The sequence below is a fragment of the Vanessa atalanta genome, chromosome 9, assembly GCF_905147765.1.
Source record: "Vanessa atalanta chromosome 9, ilVanAtal1.2, whole genome shotgun sequence".
In the NCBI taxonomy this organism is placed as follows: domain Eukaryota; kingdom Metazoa; phylum Arthropoda; class Insecta; order Lepidoptera; family Nymphalidae; genus Vanessa; species Vanessa atalanta.
Window position 1 is genome coordinate 4,854,435 of NC_061879.1, and position 26,824 is coordinate 4,881,258.

Sequence of the window (26,824 nt, forward strand, 5' to 3'; positions counted from 1 at the left end):
AATCGCATCACGCGTTCACCCTATTATCTTATCATTTCGGTTATAGTAATCAGTGAGTTTCCGGTTTCGCGTACATATCACGAAAAAGCTTTCCTTGTAACTACAGTTTTTTTTATATCGAATAATATATTAAGCCCTTGAGCGTAATTATATACTTAAGAACTCTGTGTTGTCGTGATCGGATATCGAAAAATGGTCGTAAGTAGAGCGAAAGGAGTATGATGAGGTGTGGTGTATACGAGAGGATATCCTGTGCGGAGTGGTGCGCGCCACGGCTAGGACGGTGAGGCAGCGTGGCGGAAGGTGCGAGCAGCCAGCGAGAGTGCGAGAGCATGGGCGGGCCGGGTGGCTGGCCACGCGACGCGCCCGCGCTGCTCAGCACGGCGCTGCTGCTGGGCGGCGCGGGCGGTGGGGCCTCGTTGGTCGACCGCCCGCCGCCGCCGCTATTCACCATCGACAGCATCCTGGCGCCGAGGCCGCAGCCACCGATGCCGCCGCTGCAGCTGCATCATCTAGCCCATTCACCTTTCCACAGAGCTCACGATATTTTTGGTACGTCTAGATATTTGACTATATTTTTATAGCATGTTATATGAATATCTGAAATGTGTAAAATATATTTAACTAATTTTGAAAGGAAGTAATTTTTAAAATAATTAATATATCAGACGTAGGCACAGATTATACTTTTAGTTACAAGTGAAATTGTCATAATTGTAGACGAGTAAAAGAACTAACAAAAAAGAGTCATTTATTTTTGTAGAGATTATTTAATTATCTTAGCAAATTCCTGTGAGCAAAAGTGGCCTTAGAACTTACTGGCCATTTTATACTATTATATGAACACTTTTATTTCTTTATTTATAAACTTGCACGCTACGAATAAATAATTGAAATAAGTGAAAATTGAGTTGGTACTAAGTGGGGTTTTAGATCGCAACTAAGCTACACTACGGCTACCGATTGGTGAAGTAAATAAAGAACCGTCTATCAATTACTTAAAAAATAACTGGTATGTAAATAAATGTTAATTGTATACCGGACCCTTAGTTTAATCACAAACTCTTAGTAGGGATACTGATATCCCTAAATTTATTTACAATCTATAATTATATAAATGGTTTCGGATTAAATTAAGAATGATTTTCTTTTATATTTATCCCCTTGGTTCTTTTTGTCCCAGTCTAGTTCCTACAGTATATAGATTCCTAGTCAACTTATTTACATGTACTTATAGTTTATTGTAAATTCAGCGAGCGGAGATCACACTTTGACACTTCGCTTATCCCATCCAAGTAGAAATATATTTTCACTGAAAATTTAAGTATTTTTTGTGAATTTCCGAATATATTATATATATATAATAAAAATACATACATAAGTACGTATAAATTTAAATAATTAATATTGTACTATGTATGACGTATCAAGTAGGTACAGTAGATAATATCTCAAAACAATACATATACAATATTAACAAGAAATCTATAACGGTATTTAATTTAATTAGTTAGGTAGTCAGGTGTAGCCAGTTATTAGATACATAATAACTGGCTACACCTCCTGCTACTTATACTTCTTAATGTATTTTAACTTACAAAATTATGCAAGTTACATAATTTAAGCTTGTCTATAATATATATAAATGTTAGTATTTAATTTAAACTTTAATAAACCAACCATTCATTATTCTATAAATAATCTATCTATTAAAATGACATTATAATAAAGAGTTTCTTAAGTTTTTTATTAAATTTCCAAGATTTTTTACAACTTTAAGCATTACTTTAAAGTTTATTTTAAGTAATAGAATATTAAGTATATTCACATTTAAGCTAAGTAGCGCGCATAAGTTGCCTCGGGCTATCCGTGGCGAGAGGGATCGTGGGGTGAAGACAGGGTTTATCCCAATTAAAGTCTTTCTTTCTCTGGAAAAGTATTTAAAATTTGAAAAATATCTTCGGGCTTTTATAAATCGCAACCACAAAAAAAAACATTTATGGTTAAAATTTTTATTCTTTTTTTTTTTATATCCCTTACAACAGAACATTCTAAATTATTATTTATAGGGGAAACAAGCAAATCAATACAACAGCAATAATAATAATAACTGCTATTGTTTATTAGTTATTTAAATAAATACGTCAAGGTTTTGGTTTTCAAATATTGGGTGAATTTCGACCACAAAGGATATGTTTAAGTATCCATGCGAGTAGGAAGGAACGTGAAGGAATATCATAATTATTATTAACGCAATAAAACACCATTATTATAATATAATTAGCATTTTACGCTTATTTATACCTTTACTTCCATTTAAATAATTTGTAAGTATTCTAAAGATATATTTTAATAAAATATGTATAGGGTTTTGTATTTGTGCTTTCCTATGGAAGTTTGCAGATGTTTTTGCAACATAAGGTTCCTTGTTAGATAGAGCCTTCTGTGAAAGAGTCCGGCTAAACATTAGCAGCCGTTAATCAATCTTGTTATTTAATAAAGTTTATCCATTTCAACTTCAACATTAAGATAAATCTTTAACAAGATAAGCATAAAATCCATATAGAAAAATTTAATATATTATTAAAATGACTACAATACCATATAATCATTTTATTTTCTTGATGCCTAACATTAGCTGGTTTACATAGTTGCTCTTGCTATTCATACTGTAAATCTAGTAAGAATATTAGACATAACAGCTAAATACTGGCAGAACATTCGGTAAACTTTACGTAAATTCATAGCCAATTGCTGGAATTGATAAATAATAAGTAGTATTATGTGAATTATATTCGTAAACTTGAAAATGACAATTACAGGATTTTTATTTTTCTTTACGTTTAAACATAAATCATGTAAAAAAAAAGCTAATGATAATGCATAAATGTGCAGTTTCTCCACTTCATATAGAGTTATCTCATGTATATACGACTTTCACTCTAAGAAAATTTTACGATTTTACATTCGACAAATGTCCTTCTCAGAGATAATAGCGATAAACGATAATATAATTGGTTAGTACTTAAATTAACCTTAAGAATACTTAAGGTTAATTAAATTATCTATAATTAAAAAGCACAGTGATAGTTATGTTTTAAATAATTATTATAGCTGAAAGAAAATGATATTAATATGAAGGAAGATAAAAAAGCGGTCGAAACATGTTTATTACTCACAAATTTATGTGTTTTACTTAAATAAAACAAAAAACTAGATTTTTTGTTTTTATTATTACGATATATTTTTACAAACAAAATACTTATATGTTTATGAATGTTTCAAACAACAACAACAAATTATAATTTAGAAGCTGTAATGATAAAAAGTTTTCATGCAAATCAATTGTATGATTCTTTTCGTGAATCTTTAAACACACACATACAAAACGTTATACTTCCAATAATAAGTAGATGCAAAACGAAGTACAGAAACAATCCCTAATACGTCGACTCGCATCATGTTACAAGTAGCCTAGTATTTTTAAATCAATACTGCTTAGACGGGCGCGCTCTCGTATAAATGTGAAGACGGTGAGTCAAAAACCATCGATAGTACCTTAGAAATACGCTGGCGGCCTTAAAAGCTTTTACATTTTATCAAAAATAATACATTGTAATACCCCAGCGACGCCGGAAGCATGCAAAAATATTGAATTTTTCTTTATAGCGTTGTATTTGGAATCAGTCAGGCAGTTTCAACCGCGTCTAGGGAGCGCTTATATGTCCTTAAGCTCAGATATTCACGGGTCGACTGCTTTGCTGTTCGGTTAATTCTAATCGCCCACGACGTCTTCAACCTAATATTTTTATTTTGTATTTAAATTTCGATGTTTATTTTGTACATGGTGCTTTAAAAAAATATGCGTGTTTAAAGAACAATTGGTATTATTTGTTTTAATTTTTTATTGGCGGCTTGTGATTATTTAATCATATTGCGAATGTTTTTAGCTGTGTTTAATTTTATATTCTGTAAAATGAACGATTTAAACTTGCTTATAAAAGCCTACGTGAATAGAACGTATTTTTATTTTTGATTTTTAAACGAAATTAGTTTCAGTACTTACGGCAGTAATAACTTAAAAGTTCCCGACTCTCTACCACACGTTCTATATTTTTGTCTACCTAATTATTATCCTTATTAAATATGTAATTAATTCGCGACGCGCAGATATATGATAAGATGTTCTCATTTACTGACAGTTCGGCGTTTAAAAAAGGTTTTGTTTATATTATATGTTGACGGACAAATGGGCCACTTGATGGTAAGCACTACCCGTAGACATTGGCGCTCTAAGAATTGTTAACAATTCTTTACATGGCCAAAGCACCGCCAATCTAACAAGTAAAATGATGATGTGCCATTACACTGGCTCACTCGCTCTTCAAATTGGAACAAACACTATGTATTACTGATTGGCGATATAATAAGATAAAAACGTTCTTGTCTTAAGAGTATCTTTACTTTTGCTATTGTATTAATATTTTAAGTTGAAAAGATTTTTAGAACGACTTAATTTCCGGCAACTAGTCCGATTTGATAATTTTGGTAGGCATAGTGTGCGATATTAATTCAAGTATATTTAGAGTATTTCTATAAACATAAGCGTTTTAAGTAAACAGATCGAAACTAAAATATGTTTTTAAATACCCACGCATACGTTAGAGTGGACAGTACTATTGTATTCAAAAACAGATTGTTTTTTGTGGTGCAACACAGAAAAAAAAACGTAAAGCTTAATTTGATGTGTTGTATTAAAGATTTAGCATTGAACTGTTCAATTTTATACGGTAATTTTGCAATTTTATCACCGCATTAGCTAATAATAATGCCAACGGCTCTACCATCGTTATTTTTTATTTATGCTATTTTTATATGTATATGGGATATAGGTATGTAATCTCATTAACTAAATGGAAAAATGAACACCCGTCGTCGTTCTTCATGTTTCGCGTACTTATAACCTATTCCAATAACTGGAGACAAATAAACAACTGAAAAGGAATTCATCTGATATCATTGAAGTTACAATAGTCTATGGTTTTCATTATGGATTCGTGAATAAATGGCGTTTTTAATGTCGGCGAAGTAGTTATCGGATTTTTTATAAGTAATAAAAGCTAATATTCAGAAGAAGTTAAGTGGAACAGTGTTATACTATAAATATGAAGAAATTATCAGTTAATAGAGCAATAAATATATGGTATTGAATCTACTCGTACACATAGGGTTGTCTCTCTTCTCTTACTGCATTTGAAATCGGCTATACTTGCTTTGCTTTATTTGCTAAGTTTACCACGTCTATAGTTAGGTGTCTGTCTTTAGATTCGTAGCGAGAAGATACATAAGTAATGAAAGGTTATATATACTTTCTTAAGCATTATTAATCTGGTTTAGGATTATTTAACGTGAATATTTTATATAAATAAACTCTCCATCTTTATGATATCATAGTATATATGTATTAAGTATAAGGTGTCATACCCACTGAATCTACGGCTGTTGTACTGGAAAATACATATTTTAAATAATTTCAATAAGTATTAAATTTCAATTATTTTCAATTTTTAATCTGATTCATTGATGTTGTAGATAGTTGTTGGAAACAATTCATGTACAAATAAAAATCATTATTTAATTTTATGTAGTGTCCATATTTTTTAGTTATTTATATAGATAACTATAGACATTTAACAGTTAGCTACTTAAAGCGCTCCATTCAATACTACGGAGCGCCTTAGATCGTTAACTATCTTTGAACAATATCTGTATAGTGTTCACATAATAATTAATCTACAGTTCAGAATTTCAGCTACCAGAACTGTAGTTAGGTACTACAAGTTAAAGATAAATTGGTTTGATTAATTGGATGAATTGATAGAACTACAAGTAAACCTCCTAACATTCGTAATTGCTTCGCAATAACAATCACCTCAAATGCTTAAATTCTAGAGAGAGAAGGAACAAGGAATATATTTATTAAATATAAATATTAAATATAAAACATGCTTTATGTTATGTATGATAAACAATAACAAAATTTGTATCTCTCTGTTATTAAATAGTAACTAATTTTCCCTTATTTTGTTCGGTCTATCATGATAATATTAAACGAAACAAAAAATGCATAACTAAAAGAAAAATAAACGATCACAGATAAAAAAATAATAATTGAATCTACGATTGTAAAGCTATATGCAACATCCTTATTCTTTAAATATAAATATTCTTTATATACAATTTTTTTCCCTTAATATTTCTGCTATTTCGGAAATCATGAAAAACTCGATAAATAATTTGGTAGATGAGTAATTAAGAGTAGGTTCTTATAAAAGAAAAAAATAAGTAAGTTGCTCTCAACATTAAAAAATTAAAGAAACCTTAACTATCATATTAACTTTTCTAATATAACCACCGTTGATGTAACCGTTTTATATAACTGTCAGTTTTTTAACAGTTGGTGCAATTGACAGAATGCGCATTGCAAATATCGTTTATACCTAACAGATGCATCGGTCGGAAATATAGTAAGTAAATAATTAATTTACGATTTCTGAGTGCATTTTTCATAGCCGGCTAGCATTTGCAATGTCCCGCAATAAATTCGCAGGGCAGTCGCCCTAGTGTTTGTGGCATAAATCTTGAAAATCCGCGTTTTTGCATGGCCAGTTGTATGTAGCCGTGTCGTAAAACCAACAAAACTATTCAAATACGCGCTAAAAATGAAAGTAATAATGTCGTGTATTATAAAGAATAATAATAATAAACAATACGTTTTTGAAAGCAATTTTCTCTTCAAAAAGTCAGGACGTCTGTCTGGTTAGCTTTTTAAATATTAAAATTTGGTTTCCATTTATGGTTGAACCAGATATGTGTTTTATATTAATACCGATATTAGTTTGAGTTAATTGTATCCCTTGTACGCCCCTCCGTTATTTCTAGTCAAACATAGTCAGTCCCACATTTTATATAACCAAATATATAAGGTACCTGTTGTAGTAGACGGGAACATTTTTATTATAAAAAAATATTCAAGCTTCACCTCCACCTTGAGGTGCATTAAAGTAAACTAGTGATTCTAAAAACTTATAATACTATGTATGGACATAGCGGAGTCTTACTCGTGTTTACTTACGGCACTGTTATGAAGGAGTCAGTTGAATCAAATTGAGTCAATTGAATTTAAAAAATAGCAACTTTACATAAAGATCTATATATATATGTATATAAGCCATCCCACTTACTTAAGTAAAATAAATAATCTATAACTCTATTTATAACGGCACAATAATGAAAAAGAACACGAGAAAAAATGGGTAGGTACATCCTCATCTTATTCATGTAAATCGGAAAGCCTGTATATAGTACGCTAGTATATTTGTTTTTGTAATTTTTAATTTACTCTTATACCACTGGTATCAATTGGACCAATCGGTAAATTTATATGAAATTTTAAACTATTGCAAAGTCACAATTAGATACTCTAAAAATTGGTTTAATGGAAATCATTCTCCGCAAAGATTCTGGATTGGATATTACAACTATTTTCATGTTAATAAGCATTTCGGGCTATAATTTAAAAATATAAATCCTTGCGAAAACTCGAAAGTATTTGTTAACTGACTTCAAAAAAAGAATAAGGTTGTATTTCAATGTTGAAAAAGAGAAAATACTCAATATCTTTCCGGTTCTTCTCGGAAGAATTTACATTCCGAACCGGTGGTAGCTTTACTTTTAGTATTATTCTTCTAAAAGCCTACTCGAATTATATTTTGATTGATATTGAATGTGGTTGCATTTTTTTAATATTTAACATATCAGAACTCCGTCATCTATAAATCGATTTGAAAAAGTCTTTTTTTGTTTGGACCAACATACCCATTTACCCCACCCACCAGATATACCTACTACTATGTTTTACCATTTCAATGTGACGAAAAAAATTCATTATCTGTGATTTTTTTTTTTATTTTTTTTTTATTATTTTAGTCTAAGATGATGATAAGACAAATATATAACCTTATTTCATTATTTGTTAATTTAATTTTTTTAAAACCTAAAATATCATAGAAATGGTACACCGTTGACAAGGCAATCAAGGTAAATTTATAATTCTCCTATTCTTTATCTCGATAAATGCTCGATTTTCATCAAGAACAAATCGGGGAAATTGATCAAAAAAGCTTAATTAAAGTTAATATTAACTTCAACATTTTCGTGATGTAGCTAGACAACACATACCTACCTACATATGTGATTTATCATAATATCATATCATGTACATATAATCTTCGATTAAATTCTCAGTTCAATGGCTTCTACTTGTATACTTATAATTCTTGTCACCCTGAAATAACACATGACGATCTATAGGTATTTCTTACCTACCTATCACACTCGTCTTCACACGAATACAATAAGGGTCCATATACAACTTTTGATTGAACAATTTTTTTTGTTTACCTGTGCTACGATATCCTGCCATACGTACTATTGAATCACTCTATTAATTGATGAAAGTCGCATTAATATTCGTTGAGTAGTTTAAAAGATCTAAGCGTACAGACGTAAAGAACAACTTTGTTCTATACTATGTAGATAACTCGTATCTCATATTATTTAAGCTGTGATCTTATTGAACTATATTAATCTGACTATCTTTAAATCAGATAAAAGACTAAGAAGATGAAATATCTGTTTGTCACATCGTTAGACTAAATTAAAAGCGGTTGAAATTGCGAAGAGCAGCTACTAATAGAACAATATTGATGATTATATTTAAAAACCTTCTCCGAAAGGCGCTGCATTTGGTTGCAGCTGGTGCAAGTTTTGTGTACATTTTATTATAGTAGGGTTTTTCAGTGACGCGTACAAAAAATACGTCTACTCATTTATTAAAAGTACTTACATACTAATTATACTTATATACATTACGTTTGTATTTATGTGAAATCTCTGTAGTTTAAAGAATTATAAAAAAAATGAGTACCTAATCTGTTATAGTAAGCGTTCGGTTACACAATTTTTTGGATATTAAGATCAAAATTAAATATAACTACTTATATTAATGTAATCACAGCATTCAAAGAGTTGAATGACAATAATTATGATGAAAAACATGCCAGCCTCTGTCCTATAGATAAAATAGTTTTATAGTAAGAGCCTTAAATAGTTCTTACTCTCAATGTGTAATACTCCACTAATCACGGAACAGTAATAAAAATATATTAATAGAATAAAAACAAAGTAGAGGTGGCGGTGCGTTGAGAATTTAGTATTTGTGTCGGCAGGGGGATTGTGTAGCGTATTATTGATTTTACTATCCATTTTTAACTTTAACTATAAACCCTCTTAACCTAAAACAATGGCCAAAACGTCGACGTTCATGACTAAAATATTGGTCCGTGAAGACTAATATCAAAAAACAAATAACAGTATCAATAAATATATACTTTTGATCAATTTTTTAATATATATATATATTATCAATATTTGGCGAAAGAAAACATTACTAAAATATTTATAAATTGCACAGGTGTAGGGAATGTGGTGACATCAGCCGGCGGCTATGCGGGTTTGTACGGAGGTTACGCGGCAGCGGCTTTAGCTGGACTTTCGGGTCCTCCGCCTAAACGCAAGCGCCGACACCGTACCATCTTCACAGAAGAACAACTGGAACAGTTGGAGAGCACCTTCGACAAGACACATTATCCTGATGTTGTTCTAAGAGAGCAACTGGCGTTAAGAGTCGACTTAAAGGAGGAACGAGTTGAGGTATGTAATAATAGTATTTAATTAATTATATATCAATATACCTAAATCCAATATCTAAATAAAACGTACATATACCCTCAATATCTATAAATTCATACTGCATTCGTCATTTGGTAGTCTTACAATTTTTTAATTGTTTAAATAAAAAGAGCAAACTTTGGTGACGTAGGCCGAAATGCACTTCCACGAATTCTAGTCGTAAAAAAATACCAAACAATAGGATATTTTATATCCGTCTAAACCGTAATAATTTGCTTCAAAAATGTATACAACCTTAAAATATAACAATTCATTTTTTATTTATTTTGTAATTACAGCAAAACGTCCTATAAGCAAATCGCCTAAAGCTTAATGGGTATCAAAAACATTATGTATTTTAAATCCGTAAATGTTATTTAGTTTCGATTTTATTTTGAATATTTATTATATTTGATGTTGCTTAAAAAATAAGAACTGTTCACAACTTTACATCATGACCGCAGTTCAGATTATCTGGACCAACAATGAATCTGACTGGCGATCACCAGTCGAGTGTGTTACATTATTTAGATATATTTTTTTTGCGTTTTTGTCTAATACTTTACTTTATTAAATTAATTTTTTTCCTTATATTGGCACTGGCATCCAAGCTTTTCCTGAAATAAGTTAGTTATGGCATAAGTAGCTGTACTCCGCGTCTTTGCTCGTTTTTGTGGTTGGTCGTCAGATGTTAGGTATAAAAAAGTAATCTCAAAGGACCCTTGGAGTTCAAACTTGCTCCATACTAAATTTCATGAAATTTGGTTCAGTGGTTCGGTCGTTAAAACGTAACAGACAAACAGAGGTACTTTATCATTTATAACATTAGTATAAATTATAAATAGCTCTGAGTGATTTCACCTACATTAAACGTAACGTAATATTACATTATATCCTTTAAACATTTCTCAATAAATGGGCTCTCTAAAGTCAGAGCAAAAAATCAAAGTAAATCGGACTATTAGATCTTGAAATTAGGTCGTCCAAATAAACTCTTCAGCTTTATAATATAAGTGTAGATACGATTACATTTTCAATTTTATATGAAATTATATTGGCATAAAATGAGGTAGCTTTAAGACTTTTAATTACACTTACATTTGGATGTAAAAACAAACATTTTTTTTAATTTAAAATTAGTTTCATTTTATTTTTAAAAAAGCTTAGATTAGCTTCGTTTTTCTTCTATCGGGAAGCAAAGCGCAAAGTTTAGAAGAAGTGAAAGGGTCGGTCTTAAGTGTCAATAAAGCTGACGCGGCATTTCGTGTGCCAACATTATGTGGGTGGCCTGTACCAAAAAAATAAATCCCATTTAAAGTACCCTATTTAGTTGTAATCTCTAATTTGTTTTCAAAGTTAAAAAGTAGTAATACTTATAAAAAATACTTTTGAGGATAATATTATTCACGAATGTAAATACATAATTTTATTCGAACATTGACCATTTGCAGTATTATCACAAGTTACCTAGTTAAGAGTTCTAATTTCTAGGAATAAATGTATCTAATGTTAAACCACCTATCTTCAACATTGATGTAAGTTTATGAGTCATGGATCACAAAACAGAATAAGAAAAAAAACATTTAATTGTTTTAAATATAAAGTAAAATTAAATTATATTAATTTAATTTAAAAAATATTACGAAATAGAATATCTACGGTTTCGTTACCAGTTGTTGGTTTTCAATGCCTTAAGTAAACTGTTACACAGTGTGTTTATGTAGCTTAACTGTCCGGTCAGTATTTGGGCCATCGGTTGTAAGCGAGAGATGTTTGCGGGCTACCGGTGTTGCTGGAGTGTGTGCCGTCCACTCCACTTCTTCATCGCCACCCAGACAGCGATTCAGCGGTTGTTTACATGCCCGCATTTTTACTACTTTTACGCAAATTTAATTATATTTTTATGCTGTTTAATAAGCTATTTGTTTAATTCAATTACATATATATTTATAATAATACTTGAACCACTAGCGTTTCTGTCGATATGGTACTGAGTTTTATTAACCGATACAATTTATAATCAGCTACCATAAAGTCGTCACCACCCACGTTTTGCTCGGCCGACGGCCGTTCATATCCGTTCAGTTTCTACATGTTACTTGTGATAGGTAGGTAATAAAATATACGAATTACTTGTTTCATAAAAAACTATTTATTTAAGTTATTTCTTTTTTTAACGAAACATTTTATAATTTTGTATTGTCATGAGAGCGAAAAATAAAAATGTATTTTTATTCAATGGAACTAGCAAATATTTTAGAGAAATTACATGAACAGATATAACACGACTTCACTCTGATAAAATAAATAAAATTGGTTAATTCTGCAGCGATAACACGTACTACGTTATTTAAAATGTAACCATTTTTGTTGCTGAACTAAATTTATCATTTATTACGTTTTGTTTTTATAAACATTAAAATGCTCACTATGACTTATTTTATAATAAGGGTAGAAGAGTCTAAATAAAACGTTTATACTGTTAGACGTACATACATATATAAATATCTTTATTGGTTTACGCGGCGCACGCCATTATTGCCCACAGTCAGCATCATACTTTTCGACGTCTTCACACATTTTTACAAAAGACATTAGTGAATTTTACACTTGAACTTTTCTTTCCACTTTATTATTATATAAATTAGTAGTCGTTTTTGAGTACAGACAGAAGTGGCGGAAGACATGACATTTGAAGGAAACAAAAATTTTAATATAGGATGGAAATTTTATATAAAATATCTTTCACATTTTTTCACCAACAGACAATACAGACAGACAATATTTTTCCCACTGAATTGACATAACAACCTATATCTCAAAGAATATGCATCATATCATACATAATATGTCTGTTGAGACTATAAACTATTACAATATGAATCAGGGGATCGGAATTGCGACCCAACGTGGTTGTGATTTGTAAAGTAGTCATTTTATTTTTTATTTGTATATAATATAATAAGTTCTTAGTATAAAAAATTATAATAAAATCACAGGAATAGTATATTTATTACTATTAGATGAATAGTTTTTTATGAATATAGAAAATAAAACAAAGAAAACTTAGCCCGTTTTAAGATTAATGTAAAGTTCATTTATCTAAAGAGCATCTTAAAATGTGTTCAGGTACCAAATGTATTAATATATTACACCTAAACAAAAAATAGAATTCAAAATGTTTATTGCTATAAAACAGACACATTAAGATCACGTATGGACATTACGTACATTCATATTTATAGCCCCATCTGAAGTTTCTGGCTAAAATCCGATCTACTTGATGAGGACTTAAAGGACGGACAGTCTCATAGGCATAGATAGACAATACTGTGATATTGTAGAGATTGTGCTATAAATAGTGAAAGAAACATATCTATCTCATTGTTGTGGTAAAGGCTAATACAACTCTACACAGAAATATACTTACTAAAAATTTGAAAAACAGGTTTGTAGATCGCTCAACTGCCTATGATCCTTCTAACAGTAGTTAAAAATAATTTTAATTTGTATAAAAATATATTGCTTTAAACAGTTGAGTAAATAAAAATTAAAATCTCTCGCTATTCAATAGGAACACGTGACAGAAATGAAACCCTTTGCTTCAAAAACGTTTTTTTCTTTAATATCATATACGCAAAAGTTATGTACGATTTACGCCCAAAGAAGTTTAATTTACAACGTTACCATACATAGACACATAGGTAATAGAAAATGGCCTATGGATTGCGATAAGATCTAGGTGACAGTGTTCATAACTACTCAGGCAGAGCGATCATTTACACCGAAAATGTAGGATAATATTGGCTTAAATCTTTTTATAAAGACATAAACATCTCTTGGAGTGAATCAAAATTATAACTGTAGTCAGTGTAGGTAAATTACATTTTGTAACCCGCACACTTTAAGGATCACATTTAAACTCCACAATTAATTAAAGTTTATTTTTACTTGAATATGGTTAAAAAGATCAATGTGATAAATTTAATCTTATTTATACGGCTTCTCGGCTAAAAAGTATTGGGCGACAAGTATAATTTGTTAAATGTAAACTTTTTATTAAAGAATCCTTATAAAATCACCGCGAGTCGAATGGAGAGCTAAGAATTTTACCTCGGGGCAAATAAAAAGGGACGTTCGACGGCGGGTGAAGCGGCGCCGCGAAAATTAATCTGAGTTAATTAAATTTGATTTATTTATGTTAGACTGAGCTGAGGGCGCCGGGAACGATAAAAGTACAACAATGAGGCTAATGAGGGTCACTTATAAGGCTTTTCAGAGGATAACTGTGTTTTTCCGATTTGCGTAACTCGTGACTCAATTTATCGATGAAATATAACCTTTGTGTGAAACCTTTTGCGTCGTATAATAAAACAACATAATTTCTGCAAATCCTTCAAATCTTTTCGACTCTTTTTAATGTTATATATTTTTATATAATATTTGGATGTGGTTGACCTTCAATTTAATTTAAATATCTGTCATAAAAACATTTGTATTTAAGGCATGTTACTAAATACAAGATAAGATGATAAAAAAGCGAGGAAAGTACTTAGTATTTGTTGATTTCCAGGCAGAAAAAATATAAACTTGGTTGTAATTTATTGTCATAAACTCTGTTATTAAAATGGTGGAAAAGAGTAACTACTGAGTATCATGCCGGTTCTTTTCAATACTGTAAATTGACCTACAAAATGTGGTTTTATGGGCCAACTTAAATAAAGAATATTTTGATTCCATAAAAATCGCACTTAGCTTGGATCATTACGTTATACTACTATGTAGGGTATAATTGTATCGTCACAGTAGCATGCGATCCTGTGGAGTCCCCTGAAAAGACGGAGAGGGTACTGCTGGTTTTTCAGTGGGTATTCCGGTGTAATTAGCGTAAGTCCTGGGCACCGGTGAGTCCCACATACCCCCTCTCTTTACTGGGGTAAAGGTGTAATGCGTTTTTCCAGCGAGAAATAAAAGGTATAATTGTATACTGTATATAATCACTATATGCTAAGATCAATACAAGCTAGATGGGGTTCGCGTAAGCAAAAGTGTTTGTGCGTGACCTTGTGTCCTTTAACACTTGCCATGCCACAGAATGTCTGACTATTTATATAGTATTTTTTACTAACGAATGATGAACTAGCAAAAAGAGCTTAATATTATTTTAAAATAAATTTATTTCATGCATGTTAATTAGATTGAAATAAAAGGAATCTGAATGAAATTTGGCACAAAGATAAATTATTGTTTGGCACATAGGCTTTTTATTCCGGAAAAATGTACCAATCACCTGCAAAGTCCCTTTAAACGCGCCGAAGTCGCTGAAGGCGGAATCTAATTTTTCATATAACCACATAAAAATGTCTACGTTTTACAGTAAGTTTTGTTTTCTTTATAAATATAACCAGCATTCAGTTTTTTTAAGTGACGTATATAGTCTTACGATTCCGATTATTCGTATCGCAAGTTATATCACACACTACAAGAGGAACTTGAATAAAAACTGCACTAGGGTATAGTTTAAAAGAAACCCATATGAAAATTACCGTTTCAAAGCCTTAAGAAGTCTAGATACTACCACTAACCAAGACTTATACTTATAAAGTATAATTATACTTTATGTTTATATATATTTAAGCACTTAATTTTATTAATTCTTAAGTTAATAAAACAATTAAAACTTTATTTCACATTATTTGCATAAAGCTCAAACAGTACATACAGTTAAAAATATAGGCCAATGAAACTTTTACCTACTTGTTCAAAGTGATTTAACATATCTATCTATTTATTAAAAATAGAAATAATAGTATGGGTTTGTAAAAATAAAATACAAAAATGTATAAGTTAATTATTAGTTACGATTACTTTTATGATCCCCGATTAATTCAATAATAAAATTAAACGGTCGTACGTACCCACCGTAGAGCTTAAAGTGTTAACGGTAAACCTGTACTAAAGTACGTAAAACAAACCATACAAGCCACGTATTAAAAAACATAACTTTTTTGGATATTCGATATTTATACAGCGAGGTATTTTAAAAATGCTTGTTTCCGCAGTTGCAGAGCGTTGTTTCCCCGCTATTTGCGCAGCGGCAATTGGAAACTGCATTATTAAAACGCTTTTGTTTAGGCATCACAACACTTACTGAAAATCGAGTTTACCCTCACAGCCGAGTGCTTTGTTTCATTGTTCTGAATTATTTAAAACATATCTTAACTTTTTTTAACGTGATCGAATTTAACTGCTTTCAAATTCTAAATTGAAATCTTTAGTAAGTTTAGTTTAGGACAGGGCATGAACCTCTCAGATAAATATCTAATCTATATAATAACTATCTATCTTTGCACGTCAATAGTGATCACGTCTATAATTTGAATGTACCTAAGTTTATAAAATTTCAGAATAATATATATATATATATATATATATATATTTAAAATTCGATAAATTCGAAGTTACAGGTTATAACTTTCATTGAAATTATAATTTAGAGTCAAAAAGAAATATAGGTACCTTCTTCTCATAATGCAAAAAATAAAAAGTAGCCTATAGAAGGTTTGAATGAAGTTGCTCTGCAACGGACCTACGCGAGGTAGAATTTCATTTGACACAAGCAGGTTTCCTAACAATGTTTTCTACAAAGCTAGCCTGTATATTCATTACGCATTCTTTGGTTTAGATGCCCAGGTTTACATTGAGTAATGTCGGTTCCTAATTATGATTTATAAGACGACATGATACAGTCTATCAACAATGTACTCTGCAGCCTCTGATTGTGATTTAATTTTTAATCTAAAATTTACGTAATTGCAAGTATGGAAAACATTACAAATTATAGTCACTTACAATAATAAGCTATCACACTAACAATAACACGACGATATTAATAATCTGGTAAAACTATATTTTTTTCATATCATCAGGACAGCTTCTGTTGCTCCAAGTAGGCAAATACCGAGGTAATAACAGTAGAACGAGGACATTTTTAATTTCTTTGTTTTATAAGATGATGAACAACGCTGTGCAAACGAAAGACAATGAAGGGGTGGCATTGCTTTGTTTGAGACTCAATCATTGCATTTCAACTCTTTACATAATTAATAATTAAAGAGACACATAATCTCGGCGGTCTCAGCCGCCATCGCCCCGAGCATAAGGTACGACTACGTGGAGTCACTGTTGATCTTTACTTTGAGAACTGTCTGATTAAATCGAAAGCGTATACTCACATTATGACTCTTTGCAAAATACGTTATTGTAATGAAATTATCTATTTATGCAATACTCGTTCTATGGAAGACAAACGTCATGTTAGAATTGTTAAATAAAAACACGTTTTTAATTATATGTTGAAAGTTGTGTATGTTTATAGCTTATAAGAACGTTGATGGTAACAATGAAATGAAATTATTTAGGTACATTTCAATATAATAATTATTTTACGAATATTATTCTCATAAATATTCCGCAATTTATTAATATTTGTATTAAGCAGTAACGATTACTTAATAATAAAAAATATACTTATTGTTGAAATGTATTTACGTGACAAAATAAAAACCGTACCGTTTCATTGTATATGAATATATATTTTTTTAAAACCTGAAATAATATAAAAAAACATGGAAACAAGTACAACTGAATGACAAAGCACATCCCCAGATAGCAATGAACAAGAAAAAGTGGGCGTGTCGCTCCGCCCAGTAGCAAGCGGCCCAACGTCGCTTCCTAGTCGCATGCAGCCTCCCTCCGGCAGGAATTATCTTCTAGCTATAAAAGAGATACGCTCGCAATGTGTTACTAAGTAATAAAGCGGCGCCATTTTGTCTTTTGCTTCCGCGTCGACTCAAAGCAATAACGCTTTTATGAGCTGAGCAGTGATCCGACGTCGCTGATCAAAGAGTTTGTTTCAGTTCATTTTACGCCTGTTGGCCATACCTGAATGTCAAACGATACGATCTAACTTTCAATTGTTTTGGTAGATTACATCATTTTATGCGATATAAATGATTTTAAATTACAATATTAACTTAATTATATTATTTTATTTAACCAATAAAACTATGGTGATATCTGATTTGATTAGGATTTAACCAGAGAAATTTGACTTCAAAACCATCGAATATACGTAATTGATATAATTGGGTTTAACTTATACACGTCGCAGCCAACTAGTTTAATTAGCCTTTTAATTAACAGCACAGCAATTTTAGTATACGGCACCGGACAACGAGCGGCCTGAATGATATTTTAGAGTCTCCTAGATTACGTCTATGTCAAAAATATACAATTAATTTAAATATACTATGCTAATGTTGAGGACTGTAAATTTCTGAGTAATTAGGATACCTAATTAGCAATGACAATTTTAAGTGGCTACACTCTAAAATTACAACTTATAAAACAAAAAATACTAAGAAATAAACAAAATTGACCTCTTTATTATAAGTATGACAAAAATATTCTAATAAAATAATTATCAACAGGTTTCGAAGCTGGCAATTAGCACTTTTGAGTTTCAGAAAGCATGCAAGTGTAATTACAAACACAAGGGACATAACATTGCCAAGTACTTAGATAATGTTTCTTAGACTGCCAATGACCGGTGGTGACCAGCACTTACCATCAGGTAGCCTATTTGCCAGTCCGCTTACCTAATATAAACAAATAAAAAAGAAGATTCATATCGTACATCCCAGTTATTTCGTCATATACGTAGTTACACATATTTTGCTTAGATTAATTAAAGTCATCATCCATGCGGACGCGTAGTTGCTCGTACGTTAGAGTACGCTTTATATCCCTATTTGATTTTTTAAGGCTTCATACGTTGAAATAAAAATAAGAATCCGTATACTTCGATGTCCGGCTCTCTGTATAGTTAAATTTTGAAATTAAAAAAAAATACGGACATTCCTTTTAAAACGATATAAAGTAACGCAATAGAATTATTATGGAATATTGGTTTAGGAAATCTCTCGTCGAACTTCTAATTTCATCTTATCCTTTTACTCGTTGTTGCCAGTTGATCCTAACTAATCAACTGGTAAAATCAGCTAACTGAAAACTTGAATATAAGCGAACAAAAAAACTTTGTTTCCAGTAGAGCTGTTCCTTACGCACAAACTCGAAACTCACCGTAGAACACGAGCGTGAAATGTCAGAATTTGATATGCGACATTGACAATAATAATTTTAAAATTTATAGGATACACATATTAAAAATGACGTATAAAATGTTGACAACTCTTAAGACTCTTAAGTCGGTTGTCAACATTTCACGAGCGAAATACGAAATATCAAAAATCGCGCTCCTATAGTTTTAAATTTTAATAGCTACACAACTACTGTAAAGTCTATTCCATAACTTGTCAGAATTGTTATCGATTGAATTTAAACAAACATTAAACTATAGTTAATGTTTTCTCGATATAGATATGTATTTCCAAAGCGACTCTGATCAAATTCGCAACTGTTAGATACATTTATTTATGAGACTATACTAAGAAATAAAATAAATAAACAAAGTTATTAAAAGTTCTATGTTATCATATACATTATTGTAAGTTAAGTGAGTGTTAATTTAATAATAATCGTAGAAATGTAGGACTCTTGGGTTCGGCTCTGGCTGAAGTATCACTCTATTATTTATAGGCGCGTTCGATACGCAATACAAATTATTGTTTTCAAAGTATAACGTTTAGGGGAGCTCGATGTTTGTAAAACGACCCTCCGGGGTACCCCAAGCTATGTCACAGCTCGACGAAGATCACCCTTATAACTTTGACTGTAAGTTTTATTTTACTTCATAATAGAAATGATAAAATACTTTTTTGATTTACGATAGAACTGAGGTACTATTAATGCAATCTTTTGACAACTGAATTTCGATTTGGTTGGCGCATTGTGTGCAGATAGGTCTTTATGGCAGCAAAGAGATGCTGGCACGGTTGTTTGCGTGCGGTAATTGATATGAAGTGACAGACACTGGGGGTTACTTTTTCAGCCTCCGGCCGCGAAGAGGAGTAATGTTTTGACGTTAACCGAAAGGAGATGGGTGTGATTTGAAGTGCCCTTTGTGGAATTATACTCGCGGATGGCATATTTAATATTGACTAATGCATTTCACAGCTAATGGGGAGTCGAAATACGACAGGTGTGAGAGCTTTGCAGTGGCTTAGAAGGTGATTTTTCAATAGAAATAGCGTTAAGCTTTATTAGTTTTATTATTAAATGTCTTCAATTAAATTGAGTTTTCTTTGTTTTTTATTTTCGCATTTCGCATTTTGTCATTACGAAGCTCTTTGATTTACTTAATGTTCGATTCATACTTATATATTTTATACGAAGGAGTAAATTTATTAATAATTATACATTTACATATTTGAATAACAATGTCGAAAATTTTTTTTTCATAAACTAAAGCCCGATGACCAAAATAAGCGGTGAATGTAAATTAAATCGACATTAAAGTATCAGAGGCGGATCAGGTGGTCCATTAATAAATCAGTTCGCTAAAACCGTAATTGTAATCTCAAACAAGGCTTGCGGAGGGAGCGGCAATGTTTGTTCTAACAACATTATTACAATAAGTTCGGGTTCGGTTCGCCGCGGCGCCCGTCCGCCACTCAACCTCACCGCGTGGTTCACACGATGCTCTCTTACGACTATATTGCTTAACGTTCATCTCATTTTATGATCCAACCTTACCTAAACACAAACTTAAGAACTATCTTATCATAATCATTTTCTCTTTAATAACAGATCACAGAATTCCCATTCTTTACTGGAAATAAAAAATTTAAAGGTATTGTCCAGCAAGCGTTAATCTACTTTATGCCATCTATTAATACTACCTTAAAAATAAATAATGTGTTCTATAATGAATATTCTATGTTTGTTAGTTTATTTCGGTGTGATTTCAATATTTCCAATTTAAATTGTATCAAACCACATTCTATTGATATCAACAACACAGCATTTCCTCCATTAAAGGAAATTCAAAACAAGCTTAGAAATCTAATGATGGTTTTAGTATAGACGCCGCCGGCGTTTTGTAGATATTCAGACGACAGGAGCTAGGCGTCGATGCGTGGAGCGCATAGCCGAGGGCGAAGTCCGATTCTCCGACATCATCTGCGTTTCTTCCCATACCACATACACTAACCATTTCAAATTACATAAATAAATAAAATCATCATGTCTTGCCGATATTCATAAAATTTGATAGGGGGGTTGAACTCTGGCCCAGAGACAATAAGTACTCAAAAACTTTAATTTAAAATAAACATACGATATTATAGGTATACAACAACAATAACACATGTACCAATTTAATTAAAACCCAAAAGCAAATCGCTATAATTCAATACTAATAGTACAAATAATACTTAATAAAATTTCTGATTTTTAGGAGGTAAAATGGAGGTACCAACATTAATTGTAAAAGGTATAATTTTCTATTTGTTGTGTTATGGTAAAAGCGTTATAAATTTTTTAACTATATATTCTTTTAATTAAGAATTGAGTTTTTTTTTAATAAGGTTAATTTAATAATAATTTAATCTGAACAAGTAATAAATTTAAAATTATCTCATTTAAATCTTAGGTTTCTTAACGGTTCGTATTCTTTGTTTTCTCTAATAACGATTGACAATTTATAACTATGCGTTATCATTAAGATAATTCGGTTGAGGATTATTATTTTTTTATTTTCGTCTAATACATAATATATTGCTTACGATATAATAAATTTTGATATTTGAAACTGTATGGATATGGTCTTTGCATTCCTACGATGTTTTATAATCTATAAAGTCATTAGTTTTACATAATGTTTTTGTTTTAAATTGCAGATGATAATTGTTTTTATACATTATTTATCTGCGATTACGTAGTCGGTAGCAATTGTTAAAGTTAAACATTAATACTTTATTTTTAATATATCGAGGTGTTGCCAACAAATTTTAATATTTTAACATTGAGAGCAATTGATCATAGCTAATGTATATGATGAATTGCTCTCAATGTAAAAATATGATTAAATATTTATATTGTTACCGAACATCCTTTGACTGGCTTTTAGATTTTGACTATTGATATGTAAAGTTAATTTTATGTTTATTTAATAAATTTACATATAAGTAAATCGTTCTAAGTAAAACAAGTTTTTATCATTATGGAGCTTTGACCATAGGTCACGTTAATAATTTCTTACACCGTCTATAATCAATTCTTAATTAATTGAAATTTAGTAAAACATATCTTCTTTACATTTAGAGAGACTTGCGATGTGTATTTTTTATAAAAACATATTATTTTTAAAGCAAATCGAATAACATACAAGGTATAAGTGATAAACTTACAATACTATAATTAAAAGATATGGATAATTTGTTTACATATGTTGCCTTCTCGTACCTCATAGATACATTTGTATTGTCATCCTGATAAAAATCACAAAGCATAATTTTCTTGAAAATTACAATAGAATAATAATTAATTTAAAAGATTCAAAATCGTCAATGCCATGCAAAACATATGTATACGTAATTGTTTAAAGAAAAGTGTAGCCTGAAAATTTTTGCTTATTTTATTTGTAGCTAATTCTACCACAATGATTGGCAAAAAATAGGCTAGGCTTTCTTTTCAAACATCCCACTTTTCTGACTACTCTTTCCCGCACCGTTAGGTTTGACAGGTAGCACATTAAATCAGTTTTATTTGTTCATTTGCACGGCTTTGGAACACCGGATGTGTTCCAAGAGCACGTGTTTTATCCAATAGGTCATCCCGACACAACATGCACAATTAATTATCATACTCGTGCAAAGTTATTTCATAAAATATAATTATTATTGCATCAATAAAAAATAAAAAAAATATTTGTTTTAAGTAATACATTTTCTAAAAATAAATAAATATATTAATAGTGAAATACTTCTAAAATATTGTATTTATAGGCTTAAAGCATTTGGAGCCTAGGCAGGTTAAATGCTTACGACACAATCTCGTTAAACCGGAACAAAGGTGAAACTTATACACATTTACTATGCAGTTTAAAGTTTCAATAAAGCAATGTTTGCCTCTGGTATAGTACGAGCTATTAATAACATATTAAGGTAGGTATGAATATCAGAATCACTGCAGCGCCATAATGGAATTTAGTATATCTTGGACATGAAACAATAGCGACATTGGTCTCTATTATCCTTAAACCTGAAAACTGAAGAATATACAATAACTCATACAAAATCACATATAAGACTTGATAATAATATACGAGACTTTTATAAATTAATTATTAATTCATCCGCCCTATGTAATAAACCGTTGTATGAACAGAATGGGGGGGAGGCGTTGGTTTTATAAATTGATATTCAATGAAAATAAACAATGAGCATTAACATCGACTAGTATATGAATGGCGTTCAAAAGACGTGGGTTAGTTAATCTTGTTGCGGGAAGGCATCGACAAAACACGAGAAATGAGATAAGCTGAAATCATGCACCGTGCCGAGTGAGGAGCCGCCCTCGGGTCTGGCGATGGCAGCCGCCATATTTGCCGCATGAACGCCGCACAATGTCAGAGCACCCGATAAGTGCTAGAGCATCTCACTCATTTACCGAAAGTTAATAGGGCTATTGTTGGGCTACCCACCGACACTTGTAATGCAATTAACTCCTACAATGGTGGTATCGTTAACGAATTAATTTTAAGCTCCCAGCTTCGATAAAATTCGGCACACTTTGGGATTGCTCTTTGCCGCTTTTGTTATAATTTATTATTTTTTATATATACATTTAGAAAGTGATGTTTTCTCAATCTCATTTGGGTTATTTTATGACTAAGTATTTCAATTGAATATTATCCTACTCTGTGTATTGTCTGCCTGATGCAGTTACCTGCTGTTAAAAAAAGATTACTAATTCAATAATAGGTACTCTTTTGTTACCGTCTATATAATTATTTATTTAAAAATTAAAAATTTAATATTATATATCGGTTAAGAATGTATAGGAATTAATTTCGATTAAAACAAAAATAAACAGATACCTACATATATCTTCAATGGAATATAAAGAAGTATTTTCGCTAAGCTGTAGTACATTACAATAAAAGTATTGCTATATTCCATAGTCATGAATGAAGAAAATTTAAGGCCTTCACTGTTGTGACGTCTGACTAAGCCGCCGCGACCACCCGCAGTCCGGATCCCAACGACACTTGTGAGTGGCAAGTCGAGTGGAAGCGACCAAGACGTACTGAGAAACATCATTGATTCCAGCAAACAAAAAATTTTTTTTACTCCCGGTGTTAGTTCAGTAGCGCGGTCAATGCTGTGTAAAACTGGGTCATACAATTGTCCATGGATCACACACCACATTAAAATGTATTATTGATCACAACATACGAATGAATTTTACTTGCGTTTGAATGCATTTCATATTTGAAAGAGCCATTGAAATGTATACGCTGTGTACTTCACACTTGAATTATTTTGTAAATATGATATTTAAATTGAATATTTTTAGTTTTTTCATTGTAACGAGAATGTTCATAGAACATTGTTATATATTCTATTATATTATCTGAATGTAAATACTTTAATAGGAATATTACTGTGTTTTCTTTTGTGCTGAAGTTAATTAATACTATTTATTATTTAATTATTTGAAAATAAAAAAAATATATGGATTTTTATACAGAAATTTATGGATTGTATTGTAAATTATATGAGAAGTTAAATATGCACCAATTATATTATGATTACCGCATAGGTTTACCCGTATTCTTAAAATCAATACAAAACCAATAATATATACACATATTATATATTTTCTTAACATAATTAACTAACATTTGTGTTAAGATACAAGCAATAAGAAATATGTTTTAATATTTTTAGTACAAACATTTTCTTATAATATGTATAGCTGGTAATTATGTGCGTTTTTATGATTTATCTATAGATAATCTTTCTCCTCCGTCAATAAAAAAAGTGAAATGAGAGTTAGAAAGTGTGTTCTTTTATTTTCCTTAAATGTTCAACAATGTTTATGGTCGAATTACAACCACTGAGTGATATCTAGTTAATAAAATTTAGTTTGGAAGCAATGGTAAGACATTTATGAAAAATACCGGTGTGATAGAACTAGATCGTGCAAATAAAATCTTGATCACCACCGATAGATTCATGCGTGGCGTGGGCGCGATTTTAAACTGTCAAATACAGTATATATTTATATATATATTATTGTAAATAGCTGTATATCGAAATTTTACCGCAAAACATACAAGACTGAAAATACATTCACTTAAAAAAAAAACAACAATTTTGCTAGCTTAGTATAGGCCTAGACACAAGCTTAATTTAAATAAATTTTGAATATTTTTATTAAAAGTTTGCATTTTCTTGTTAATTCTATAATCTTGATGTAATCTAAAATTGTATTTTAAAATTAATGGTCGATGCATTGTGCATTCGATGCAATCCCTGCCTAAATTATGCTATAAATAATTACATTTCTGACGAATAATTTTATATAAAAGTATATGTTTACTCTGAAATTTGCAGGTTTGGTTTAAGAACCGACGTGCGAAATGGCGTAAACAGAAGCGGGAGGAACAGGAGCGACTTCGTAAATTGCAAGAGGAGCGCGCTTGCAGCCGCGCGATGGTGTCAGCGCGAGCGCGCCTCTCGCCGCCTTCTCGACTACCCCCTGCGCCGCCCACACCTCGTCCTTACACCGACGATTCCGAGGACTCTGATCTGGAAGTCGCTTAAGTGCTAGTATTAAAACATAGAGTGAACATAAAAGTGCAAGTCTTTGGAAGTGAATCGGTGTCATTAATAAAATCGCCATATTTAAATATGGAAAAATACTTTAAAACGAAGTGCACAAACGTTTAGCAATAAGGACTCAACATGACTTCGTAATAATAACATTTTGATTACTGAAGTAATTATTGTTATATAATTAAATTAATTAGATTAATAAAATTCTTGTATCGTCTAGAGTGTATCTATAGATATATATTTATAAGTTATTTTATGATTGTAGTGTAAATGTATCTAGTTAAATGGACAAGTACCTATCTACTCGTATCGCAAGCTTTGATGTCTTGAAATTGTAATATAATAAATATATTCTAAGTTGTATATTTCTTCTTGCATCTTGATATGTAAGTGGTAGGTACCATACCCATATATTTAATTGTATTTGTCTCATCTCTTCGTTTCCAAACTTATATTTGATGCTATTGTGAAATTACATCTGGATTTGTGTTGTATCACATTTATTTTCAAGGCAAAAAAAGTTTAAGTCACTGATTTTTTCTTTAAGTAATATGCCCAGTACAAGAAAATTGCTCACCTCAGTCACTCGTATTCTAGTTAGAAATATAACATTACATCTGAATATACATTAATGTTGAATCATGAATGTCAAATAATTGCTTTTTAGATATTTATCTCAATTAACTTCTCTTTTTCAAAGATTTGAAGCTATTACGTAAAATTCTAATGAATCATGTTTTTGGAAAGTCACTCTAAAAACAGTATACAATACGTTTTACTCTAATCCTATGAGGATAATTTACTTTTAAAAGAAGTGGTATTGTATTATACAAAGTACTGAGGAAAACACGTGTACCTAATTTATAAAATAAAACGTGATTGAGGTGTGCAAAAAAGCGTCAATATTTGTCTATTTTTGTCTAAAGTAAGTTCAAGTAGAGATACATTTTTATTGGTCATAACATTATATCAACTACCCGCTTCATGCAATAAGAATCTATGAAATATACCTTACTATTGGCAATATATTCTAAAATAATAAATAAATAATCAATAAGAGTGAACGTTTTTCATTAGGATTTGTTTTATTTTGCGGATTTATACACTAACAGTATAATTAATTTTATTTGTTATTACTTTCGCGTTAGTTGTACTTTGATGGCCTTATTCCAGAAAAAAATTAGTTTAAAGTGCTAACGCAAAAGTCTTATTTAAAATAAAAAAAA

General features: G+C 30.8%; 1 protein-coding gene across 1 annotated transcript; it reads left to right on the forward strand.

Annotated features, from left to right (window-relative positions):
• LOC125066583 (homeobox protein goosecoid-like) lies at window positions 1–25,726 on the forward strand. Its single transcript, XM_047674715.1, has 3 exons — window positions 1–552; window positions 9,536–9,774; window positions 25,377–25,726. Exons 1-3 carry the CDS (start codon window positions 333–335, stop codon window positions 25,584–25,586), a joined length of 669 nt encoding a protein of 222 aa, XP_047530671.1. The 5' UTR covers window positions 1–332; the 3' UTR covers window positions 25,587–25,726.
• The last annotated feature ends 1,098 nt before the right edge of the window (window positions 25,727–26,824 follow it).